General features: G+C 42.7%; 1 protein-coding gene across 2 annotated transcripts in view; it reads right to left on the bottom strand.

Annotated features, from left to right (window-relative positions):
- Positions 1 to 12,284, bottom strand: part of prex2 (phosphatidylinositol-3,4,5-trisphosphate-dependent Rac exchange factor 2) — an 83,501-nt gene that overhangs the window by 54,296 nt on the left and 16,921 nt on the right. For both annotated transcript variants that reach the window (XR_008834030.1, XM_056433825.1), the window contains exons 4-10: positions 10,859 to 10,963; positions 7,923 to 8,024; positions 6,824 to 6,985; positions 4,331 to 4,464; positions 3,434 to 3,537; positions 1,899 to 2,048; positions 1,124 to 1,265 (exon numbers count right to left, since the gene is read on the bottom strand). Coding sequence is in view for 1 of the 2 variants with exons in the window: in XM_056433825.1 (XP_056289800.1) it covers positions 1,124 to 1,265; positions 1,899 to 2,048; positions 3,434 to 3,537; positions 4,331 to 4,464; positions 6,824 to 6,985; positions 7,923 to 8,024; positions 10,859 to 10,963 (899 nt within the window). In the remaining variant the exon portion in view is untranslated. The remainder of the gene's footprint in view (positions 1 to 1,123; positions 1,266 to 1,898; positions 2,049 to 3,433; positions 3,538 to 4,330; positions 4,465 to 6,823; positions 6,986 to 7,922; positions 8,025 to 10,858; positions 10,964 to 12,284) is intronic.

The raw sequence follows: 12,284 nt of genomic DNA, 5'->3' as shown, positions 1-12,284 counted from the left end.
CCAACCCTTTTTAAATTGCCGTGTCATCACTATAAAAAAGAGAGTCACATTGAACTTTTATTTTCAAACATGCAGAGCTCTTCTGCTGCAGCCAGATGGTTTCTAGATGTTATAATCCTGATTCAGTTACAGGCCCGTGCCACTACATATTGCCATTTTAATCATTTTAATTCTAAATTTAAAGAGGGGTTTCTGGATTAAACCCTAGGCAAACTCAATTCAAACCAACAGTCAGTACTCATTTACTGTATGAGAACCTGGCAAGCAAAACACTGAAATGGGGGCATCAACTCATGCATGCTTAAAATAGCTCAAGGACGGGATTTGGAGTTAAGCTTTATAGTGAATATTCTCAACTATCAACAAACGGAGGATAGATGGGTATATTTAGACTGATAAAAAGTAAACATGGAAGGACAGTATATTGACATAGCGAAGCTGTGGAAACTCAAAGACGAGAGGAAACGATGAACATTTTACAAAGACACACACACACACACACACACACAGCTGCTTTATGGTATAATGGGCCCTCTACTGCTGTTACCTCATGGACTCCTCAGCAGTAAACTGATTGTAATCTAACATGGGCAATGGAGAAAGTGGTCAGTCAGCTGAGCGGCACAGGGATATTTTCATGTGATTTACGATCCCCAGATAGCACACAATAATCCTTAAATAAGATTCATGGGCTAAATCTGTCTGGCTTTGATTTTCCCATGACTGAGACCACAGACAACACAGAGCCACCTGAACAGAAAGCGCTGAAGCTTTCTTCTTCCCAGCTGCTTGCCCATTTAAGAAATTAAATCGGGGACGGATTAATTGATCTTTGTCACCACAGTGTAATCTGTAAAATCACCATATGATGCAGGTGCTAATATTATTGATTGCACACTGTCCAAGGACTCTCTGTCTACTTCTCAAATGTATAAAGACCCGTATATCAGCAATAACACAGAATTCGATATTCCTTCTGGTTTATTTTACGGCATCCACTTTGCCTCTGACTCACTACCTCGCAGACACACAGCTCACACTGATGTGACATAGAGGAACCCAATACTCAGCAGCTTTCTCACTGGACAAAGCAATGTGGCAACGTTAGCGGCAAGAATCTTACCTTCCCAGGAAGCATTTGGGGAAGGTGGTGAGCTTGCGTTTACGATCCTTAATGAGGTTACCCTTGGTCATGAGGTGGTAAAGTTTCTCGCCCTTCTCTGACACCATCACCCACGTATCCTGCTCCATGCCGAGCCTCAGGCCTATGCAGCAGGGGTGGAAAGAAGGGAGGGTGCAAAAAAGTCTGTCAAAATCTTTGCACTCAGCCCCTAGACTAGTGGCAACACTGATTACTAGCTGGAGAAGGTTAATATCTCCTAATTTTACAAGATAATTAGCAATCTCTTTCACTGTCTGTGCTAATATTCTGGGGAAGCATTAATGACTGACCCCATGAAGAGATTATCATGTACAGTACACAATCTCAAAAAGGGGACGATAAGACACAGAACGTTGGACTTTTCCTTGTCGGAATGACAACCTGCTAATCTGTTTAACGCCCGTAACAGTGTTCGCAAAAGACACACACAATATCATCGCATCCCTGGTTTTTTTCTTTCACTCTTGGATGCAGATCCCACAACTCAATGTCTGATATCCCCCCCCCCCTTTTTATATTAGTAGGGTTAAATAGGTCTGTGTTCATTTACACAAATACAGCATATATTCACAGCTATTTGATTCAAGACAGATGTTGAGAAGAAAAATCAAAGGGGAAATGAGTTCCCCTAACTGACGCCCCCACACCCACACACACACACACAGACAGACATACACACACACCCCACCACCTCCCACCTACACCCTGGTACTGATACAGTAAAGCTCCTTCTTACTTTTCCTCCGCTCCCTCTCTTTCATGATGGCCTCCAGCCACTCCTGTTTCTCCTCCGGGGTCTTGGCCATGCAGACGAACCACTTGTTCTTGGCCGTGTTGTGGATCTTCCAGCCGTTGTTTACTATGTTCCCGCTGCTGTGGTAGTCAGCTGTAACGCATACATGAGATTGACTTCACTACTGTTATAAATCCTCTACCTGCCTCCAGGTAGAGGATTTGTGGTTCGCCACAAATCCCTTTTTTTTTTTTATAATTTGGGCTCAGAGTACTTTGACATGTTTGAAGGGCAATCGATCAGCGTTTGGAAAGTCGGGTTCAAAACACAACAATAACATGAGACACAACTCCAGTGACTTGCTTCAGCGAAAACAAAGTAACATAACATTGTGATAGCAACACAAAGGCAACGGGAAAGAACAGGAAATAGACAATAACAGACTAGACATATAAAGCTTTCTTATACAATAGTGTGCTGCCTCTTCTCCCAAAACATGCATCATAAAACTATTGAGAGCAAAGTACTCTATCAGTGCAAACACTCAATGCAGGCTCACTGTCCCCAGCTCTAGTGCCGGCCCTACCCTCTCTATTGAGTGCTTCATTGATTATCGCTCTTCTCCTTTAATGAGATAAACGAGAGGATAAACAATAAAGAAGGGGAACCATCCATCAGCATTATTTACTGCTGAGTGTTCAGAATAGTCCACAGAGATGGAGACTACTTGTGATTCACCACCTACGCTCAAATATAGAAGCTCAGAGTGTAAAAACCCAAAGCAATCAGACCTGAACTCTTGACCGTGAGTTGAATCGCTGTCATTATTTCCATCTCTTAGGAAACGTTTCAAATGCTTTACAGCCTGACCTCTGATTTTCTCCCTCCACGGGTGTAACAGAAAGCAAACCCTTACAATCATCAATTACAATCACATCTAAAAGCATCTACAGTGTGGTGTCCTTCATATGGTATGCCTCAAGGGCGTATTTCAACCTTAGGCAGCAAGTGTGTGCCTGGGAAAAAGTCTGGGCGCTTTCATTTTGTAGGAATCCAAGTTAAAATACTCCTGTCGACCCAGATTTCAGATTGAGATGTCCCGCCTGTGGTGCAGAACACCCAGGAGTCACTGCACCGCTGCCTGCCTCACGTGTTTATCCTCCCTCTCAGGACCCAAACCCATCCATCTCTCACCAAAAGCACCCAATATTATGGCCCATCTCGGGCTGTTCGAGAGGAAATGATGGCTTCGACAAATATAAATGATAATCACTGGCTATGTGAGGCCAAGAGACACAAACGTGAGTTCACCAAGCACCAGCAGCAGCACAGTCCCAAGAAATGTTTATAGGTAAATCGTATTTTTCCATCGGTAATCCAAGTATAAAATCACATGTTGTAAAGGTTCCTGTGAGGATTATTATGGCATATCTTTAAACCACAGCAATGCTGAAATAAAAAATGAGCGTCCGAAAGTCAGAAAGGGAAAATCTAACTATTTGTCCAAAGAAAATGTATTTTTTCACGGGACCACTCACCCGTGCCATCATCCACATTCTCCACCTCCATCACCTCTGTGTTGATTCTCCCTCTGAACAGGTAGCGTGGTCCCTCTGTGGCCGTCTTGCTGTTTTTTAAACGCCTGAGATGGAGAGAAACAAACAAATTATGTCATGTTATTGCTTACTGCGTATCACTCACAGTTCATTCATGAGGCTAATTATAATCATCAGATGTTTGTCTATGTGTAGTAATCACATTAAGTGAGGGAAATGCATCAAATTCAGATTCAATTTTTTAAGGTCAGGGCAACACACTTTCTACTTTCGTTTTCTTTATTTAGTCATAAATGGTTCCGTTTGATGCACTCCCTGCATGCATTACACTTTATACAGCGCATGCAGTAAAACAAAATCAAAACAGATGGCCACTTGGTTAGTGGCGTGTAAACAAGGCCTGCCAAAAAACACATACAATGGATGTTGCATTATTGTGAGCAACTGCATGTTTAGCTCAGTGTCACAGCACAGACTTGGCCAGTGCCTGCAGAAGCACAACAATGGTCAGCAATCAGCACAAGTTTCCTGACTCAACTTGCACTCATCCTAATCAAATGTCATATCATTTAGTATACTTCCTGACAAACTACCTAAAATATAAATCGACCTTCTCTGGTTGATATTCTCATCGAGACTAATCACATGTCGCCATTCCCCTAAATTTAAAATGAAATGCCAAATCCTTCTGTCCCTCTACTGCATGACTTCTTTCAAAGTAAAATGCTTCTCACAGTGCACTGCTCTCCTTTCCTCAGCAAAGTAAAGGAACGTGTATTTGGTCTTTTAATAAAATACACACTGTGATGAGAATTGAAATGTATCTTGTGATTTGTGAATTTTGCCAGGAGAGTAATGAATTAAAGAGGGCCAGGACACCTGTTTTTCTTCTTGCAGTAGATCAGAAGCTTGTCAAACAGGAAGAAAATCCTCTCTTGTATGTTTCCAGCTGAAATCTTCAAGAGGACGCCGTGCATGAGCATCTCCGTGCATGTATCTGTGATATTGGAGCCCTGCAAACAGACATGTGGGCCAAAGGTCAAGCAGAAGAGAAACAAGAAAGTGAAACAGATGCTCGGACAGAGATTGACACACAGGAATTCAGGAAATCATTTGAATGTGAATCTTTTTTCTGAAAGAGAAAGTTTCTTAAAAGGATTTCTATACCATGCAATGTTCACACATAGTGACTGAACAGGAGGAGGGATTACAAAGCCCAGCCTTTCCTGTTCCCTCTCTCAGGGGTCTGTAAAAACACTCCCCGCTTCCTCAGACCAGATTGCTGTGGGACTTTAAAATGCACGGCCGTTAATAGCTTGTATAGAATAACATCCCGTCCAGTCCAACCATGTGCTGCATTGTCGCGCCTGGTCACCACATTGGTTGGGGTTCCTGCTGCTAGTGATAAAGTGTGCTGTCTTTCCCCTTACCTTGCCTGCTCTGGGGATTTATGGACCACGTTTGATCGGCCCTTCAGAGCTAAAAATAACTCCCATATGCACACAGCCGGAAAATGTGCTAAGCATTTCCTCCTGCTGGAGACACCAGTGGGCCAAACGTATCCCGCTTTTTCCTTCTTTCGCTCCTCGGCCTGTTTATCCTCCTCCCTTTCCTTCTGCCAATCATCCCTCACTCTCTTCCGCTCCCATGGACTCCTCGTCTATTTCTTCGTCTCTTCCATTTCTTCTTCCACACTCTTTTTTTTTTTTGTGTCTCCTTCTTTCGGCAGCTTTTTAACTCCTCAGTTCATGACCAGATGTTAAACTCATTTGCAGTGAATGTGTGCGCAACAAACATGGAAACTTAAAGGGGCCAATTGTAAAATCACACTAGCTCAGACGACGGAGCTGCATTTCCCAAATGGAAGTACTGACACTTCCCATTTGTGTTTTTAACGTTTTTCACAGAACCCCCTTTCTATTTACTTCTTTTGTTGCAGTCTTCTTTAGATTTTTCAATTTCTCTGCAGCATTTTTCCATCACTCTTAACACTATTATTATTACAAAAAGCTCCACAGAGGGTATACTCAGAAGCTTGAACAAATCTTTAAAACTCTCTGTCATCTATTTGATCGACATTTCAACCCTCTATTTTTATAGCCAGACAACAGCCAGACATAACAACTGCAGAAATAGATCAAATATTAGGAAGGACAAAGCCGAATATTCCAGTAATCAAAGGAAGTGTGTTGGAAAAATGTATATTGAACTCTAAAGTGTTATTTGTCATTGGTAATTAAAGTATGTTTAAAGAACTCTAACTAAACTGAAACGAGAACAGAATGTAAAGTGAAACACAACTGAAAACTTTACCCTCCGCTCTAAAATTAACATATTTCTATGGAGTGACAAAACACAGACACTTGCACAAACCAACTGGTAATCACCGCCCTGACAAATGCTGGCAGTTGTCACTATGGTGACCACTTCGGGCCATCGCCCTGTCTCTCCCACGCGAGGTGAACCTGCCAGGATGCCCTCGGGCGGCCAGCAGGAATGGAAAAACAGCATCTCCCACAAACACTCCTCATCCCTCCATCATTCCTCAGACACCCACACAGAAATGCAAGATGCAACCATCACTCAGCCAGCTCTCCTTTTTTTCCTTTTCTTTCTACATCTTGCCTCTCCTCTTAGTTCCATGTCATTTAGTCTGGCGTCAGAGGATCCTCCTCCAGAGTGAGCGAATTAATAAGGGTGAACCGCGGAGGAGTTACAGCCATGTCGAGTGCAAGATATGTCACCGCACCCAACAGTACGGCTCATTCTGATCACACTTTTTTTTTCATAAACATTGGCCAACTATTTTTGTAGCTGCAGTTTATTTGACCATGAAGCAGAAAAGAAACCGGACTAAAAGCCTTTCTAAATGTCCTGCTAATACTGAAACACATTCATAGAAACCTGACCACTGATTTCTCTTTCCAACCACCACGAGGCCAACTGACCCCTTATTAAGGCATCCCAGAAACTAATCTAAAGGCAACCCTCCAGACCAAGAAGTTCGGTGTTCCTAAAGATGATTGAATCAGTGACCCTTAAGCGTAATGGCTTTAATCACAGAGGCTCACCCAGGAGGAAAGATTGTGAAAACAAGTCATTGTTACCAGAGAGAACAATAAAGCTTAAAAGGCTGACAAAAGTCACGCCACTACAATTCGTGTTGCATTGCTGGCATCGGGCTAAGTGGCTTTAAATATGTCTTGAATTTGAGCTTTGACTGGGGGAAAGCTCAGCTGTGTTTAAAAAAAATTATAACCTACAAGTCAACGCTGAGTGCACAGCAGGACAGTCAATGCAGCCATTTAAATAGAATTTACTGGGTGAGATTAAATCACTCAACTCAGTGTACACAGTTAATTTGTAACCCACCTCCCAGCCCTCGATATGGGACTGCCATTCCTCCAGAATCTCCAACTTCTCCATCTGTCTCTTGGCCTCGTTGATGCTGGAGCACACAGCCTTCATCACCTGCAGAGACTCCTGCACCAGGGCGTAGTCGTTGTGCTTCTTCGGGGTCCTTTTCAGTAGCTCCTGCATAAATGCAAATGCCCGAAAATGTCACATGAAAAACTAGTAAAGTGACAATAGAGACACACACATTCCTATTATTGCACTTAAACTACTTTAAAATCAAATGTGTGGCAAATCTAACTCTTAGAACATATGTACACATGAAACCAATGATATCAAAATATGTTTAAATATGTTCACACTCCACAAGCGCTTACCTTCCAGTGGTTCCTGAGTTAGGTCATTAAAAACCCTGCTCCGGGATACCACGATCTCGCAAAAGCAATGGCAATCTCTGGGTCTATAGTCTAAACACTGTCTTTCAGTATGTCAGCTACGACAGGGCAGACGGACACTGCTCTGGATATATCTGCAGCCAGTGCTGGCTATCTGTCTCATTTCAGAGCGGGAGCCCCTGGCAGCTGGGAGACTTCAAATGGCAGAGCATCAGATTACCCCCTTATTATTACCACGACTACGTCTCTGTGTCCGCGTTGGTGGCTGTTTAGAACGTCTGGGTGAATTAATAGATCATAACAAGACGAATGAGACGGGACATCTCAGATCACAGACTCAAGCAAGACTTTGAAAGTGTATTTAATTTCGCCCACGTTTCACATCGGGAAATGGAAATTTCAGAACTAACAACTGAGAGTGCCGGTATGAATGAGCCCAGTCAGAGTGTCCCAATGCACAGCTGGGTCGGGAAGGTGATGATAGGTCTTGTGTTATTACTACGATGTGGCTGCGCTGGGGAACTAAAACAGAGAGTAGACGTATCTGAATACGAGACCGGTGTTTCATTAGCAAGGGAGAGGTTGATGTGAATGGGACGAGACAGCCCCAACTAATGACAAGGTGGTGGTGAGTGAAACGAGGAGAAGAAGGTGCACTACAGAGCTGGTGCATGGGTGTGTTCTCTCTAATACATGGTTATCGTGCACAAGACCAAACTCACTCTGAGCAGCAATGGGTACTTGCAGATCCTCTGGATAGGAGCTACCAGGTAACCCTCCAGCGGGACCTCTGTGTTTTTTCTGCCTCCCAGCAACATGCAGTTCTGCAGGAGAGGAGAGGAGAGGAGGGTTAAGGCTGAAGCCAGCAGCTCTGAGAGGCTGTCATGCTCATTGGCAAGAAAACCCACATTTGTTCTTGATTTTAGAAATCCTAGCGAATTAAATGGAATAATTTAACAGAGCGAAAGAATAAAGACCTTTGGAAACAAATATGAAATGGGTTTATCGGTAGCATCAGAAGTATTGCTCCACGGTAAGGTTTGCCAGGTTGTCATCAACACATTATTGGCCTTTGGTTGCCATCAGTGGCAACTACCTTTTAACATGTGAAAAATATGAATAGCACACATGTGAACGTTTGTGTCTCTTCAGTTGTATATAAGAGGGCAATCAGCTGTCTTTTGAAAGTTAGTGTTGCGCCCTGGTGAGGGCGGTGTGAACAGAAAGGTCATCATGTTGACTCACTAATGAGTCAACTAATGAGTCAACTAACTAGGGAGAGGCAAGAAATGAAGTGGTCATAGCATGTTGAAGTGGTTGTCATGTACAGATTAAACATCAGTGTTTTCGGCAATGTTTATCACCACTTCCACCTTCTTAGTTTAGTATGTGGGCATTACTAAAATGTGCTAATTAGAACAGGTACAGCTGAGGCTAGTGTGAACATCATTGGTTTTGCAGGTCTTTGGTCATAAACCATCCTCTTGGGCGGATAGACAGTTTGACCGGCTAGTTACACAATGGTAGTCAGGGGGACATCAAAGTCTGTAGGATTCATCCTCTGGGGACTATGAACATCTAAACTAAAATGAATGGCGATCCAACCAATAGTTGTTCAAATATGTTTGGACAAAAGTGGTGGAACGACCCACATAAAAACATCGCCATCTCTAAATTTAGATTCATCATAAATTAAGAGATAATCTTTGTCTTCAATCGATCCAAAAATGACCCTTACCTTCATGTGGTAGGATACAGGTTATGAGGTCAACTGCTTCTACTCCCTCTCACCTTAAATATCTACGAGGTGCCGGATTACAGTGTAAACAATAAACCAGGCTTTATGGCGGCCAGTTGGCCAAAGGTTTAGTGGAGGTCAGCAGATATCTTCACCCTCGTCATGGCCAGGCTGAGGAGGTGACCTGAGGTATATCAGGCCATAGCTAATTGGAAGGTTACACGAGACCCATATAGCCCGTATGGAAGGTTAGGTCACCAAAAGGTTAAGGCCATAAAGGCGCCATTAAATCAAAGTTAATTAATATCTTTACCTCCTCTGGCTTCCTAGATTAAAGGCACGCACGAACAGTAAATCAGAATAGAAACCTTGCAGCCTCTTTGATGGTGTGTTTAGTGTGTATTTATGTGAGTTAATTTACTTACTCCATCAATGACAGTTTTACCAGAAGGTCATGTGCTTCTCCAATGAACAGGCCAATCAATACATACTGTGGTTTTCTTCTGGTTGTGTTACTGTGCAGTTGATTTAAATGTTCAAAGTGCTCTATATTCCTGCTCGTCTTAAACCACAAGAGGTGAAGGTGTGTTGGGATACAAGAGCGTGCCGTTCTGAGGTAAAGGAGTAAGGACTAACATTACACGCTGTCAAAACCTATGAACAGGGGTACAAAAGATTAAACAGCATCAAGTGAAGAGCTGTGAAAGACAAGGAAAAGGGAAAAAGAGTGAATAATTTGACCTCAAACATACAGTCTGCGACCGACAGGGGAGATGTAGTCATCTTTTGTTCTAGCAACATGAAGCTCCCCTGTGGAAATGAAATTCTCTGTGTCGGGAGAGGGAGTCCGCCCACACGAGGGGCAGAGTCACATCAGCTGTCAGACACACTCAGTGCGTTTACATGATGGTATAATTCGAATCTTGCTTTAGTCGGACTATGCTATCTTTTGGGGGATCTGCTATTATCCCAATATACATGGCAGTGAGTAATTCGAATCATTGGCCGAAAGCATGTCATATCCGATACGATAGGTGGCGCTGTTTTCATTACAACTCGTGGTGATACAGCCATTTCCGCTTGACCTCTTCACCACTACCAACAACAACCAACAACAACAACATCAACATTTCGAGAAAGATGGCGAACAGAGCGCAAGGTTAAGCATAAATTCTGTCTGCTCTTCGGTCCAGAAATGTGTGGTGGCTCTTGTGTTCTCCATCGCGTTGTTTGTTTGTTTTCTGCCGGCCAGGCTCCCGGAAGTGACAACTTATCGTCTCTTTCCACTTCCGGGTCACGACATGGGAGGGAGGAGGGCGGCGGGATCTCAAGCATGCGCAAAGACGCAAAGTCCAGTTCCTAATCCAATTCACCGTTACATGCCGCGATCGTCGAATTATCAACCGGATCGGATCGAGTTATCCAGGGGTGTTAATCGGATCGTAGTCGGACCGCACATAGTCGAACAAAGGTGTTGACATGAAACGGATAATTCGATTTCAGTCCGACTAAGCCAGTTATTAGAATGCATGTAAACACGGTCATTAAGTACAGGGTTTAACACGGTCAACAACGTGTGGGTGAGTGTGTGTTTGTATGAGTGGAGCTGTGTGTTTTGATATGCGAGCAGTTCTGGTTTCTTCACGCATGACCTCTCTTGGATTTCAATATTGACGCAAAGAAATCAACTATATTTTGGAATTACCTTAAATTTTTAACACATCATATGGATGTTTAACTATATAGCTATAGAGGGAGACGTAAGCTAAAAAATAGCTGTTAAACTTTCGAAACAAATAAAAACAGTGCAGTCCATCACTAAGAGTGACACTTGTAACTAATAAACTGCCATTTAATAACTATAATGTGTGTTAGCATGAATTGGTTGCATGTATGTGCATCTTGTTCGCCCCTTCTCACCAGTAAACATGTCCGAACGCTCCTGATCTTATTGAGCTCCAGCAGCAGCCTCTGAGCCTTCTCATGATTCCCACAGTATTCATCATAAATCTGGAAACGACTCCTCTGCAAGAGAAAGAGAACGACAAGGACACATGAGTAAAAGGAACAAATGGCAGACAGGGAGAAAGAAAGAGTAAAAAGGGCCGACAAAGTCAAACAGAAAATGGAAAAAATAGTAGAGGGCGTCGAGAAATCATTTAAGCCAGATAGGGCAATAAAGAAGACAGTAAAACAAGGAAAAAACCACCACAGATGTGTGAATTATAGATTCATTGTAGGTAGGAATTATTCCCTATACTCTCATCTCCATCATTAAATAAATAATGTATATCACGTGTGTGTGTGTATGTGTGTATATGAATATGTGTATGTTTGTGTGTGTGTGTGTGTGTGTGCGTGCATGCATGTGTGTGTTTGTGTGTGTGTGTTCAAATAGTATCCATCTGCCTTGCTGCCATATTACTGACAACTTTCCATCGCAGCAGTTTTTATGACATTCATACTCCATTGTCTCTGAAAGGCAGCAGTGGGCAGACCGCACAGCCTTTAAATCACTCACTACAAAGTCACGACAGAGCTGCAGAAATAGTGCACAGTCCTCAGCCATGTGGCTCTGCCTCAGAAGGTATGATATAAAGATATTAAGAGGCAGAGCTCTCTTAACAACAACTACAACAACTTGCAAATACACATATTTTTCATAACCGGTATAGTATGCTCTTCTTGTTTCTAATAGGTCAGTTTATAAACCTCCACAATATTTTATTATTTGTCCCTGGGAATGGAGTTAACTGTAGTTCTAAAGGGTGGAGTTGAGTCTTAAATCAGCCTGAGGGATTTTGATTTTAGCAGCCGAATGTCCAGCTGGCTTACTTACCTATTTGTGTTTCTGTAGTAAAGTTACATTGTGTAATTCTTTCCTGGAACTTTAAGAGCATCAACATATCACTACTAAGAAAGACATTCTGAGGGGGGAAAAACAGCATAATAACAAAGAAACTGTCCAAGTCTAATCTCAATGGACTCACATGGTCACTCATGACTGAATTATGGTCATGAGTTTTCAGTTTGCTGTGAATTATATCCCTTGTTCCTCAATGAGGTCATCGCTCTCTCTCTCTCTCTCTCTTCTCACCTGTTTCATCAGCGCCCGACTGGCACAGGAGTCGCCTTCAGCCCAACAGAAGGATGGTGAGATTTATTAGACTTTGAAACCCATTATATGCCAGTGTGCCTCCAGGCTCAGCATCAAAGAATTGTGATATATAGCAGGTTTGAGCAGTATATCAGAACCGTATCAAGCATATCTTATCTTGAGTAATCCAGAAAGGCGAATCGACAACATGTGGTGTATCTTATCATTTTAAGCCGTACTCTGAGGCAT

The sequence above is a fragment of the Pseudoliparis swirei genome, chromosome 16, assembly GCF_029220125.1.
Source record: "Pseudoliparis swirei isolate HS2019 ecotype Mariana Trench chromosome 16, NWPU_hadal_v1, whole genome shotgun sequence".
Classification (NCBI taxonomy): domain Eukaryota; kingdom Metazoa; phylum Chordata; class Actinopteri; order Perciformes; family Liparidae; genus Pseudoliparis; species Pseudoliparis swirei.
Note: the sequence above shows the minus strand (reverse complement) of the source record. Positions and strands in the feature narration are given on the sequence as shown.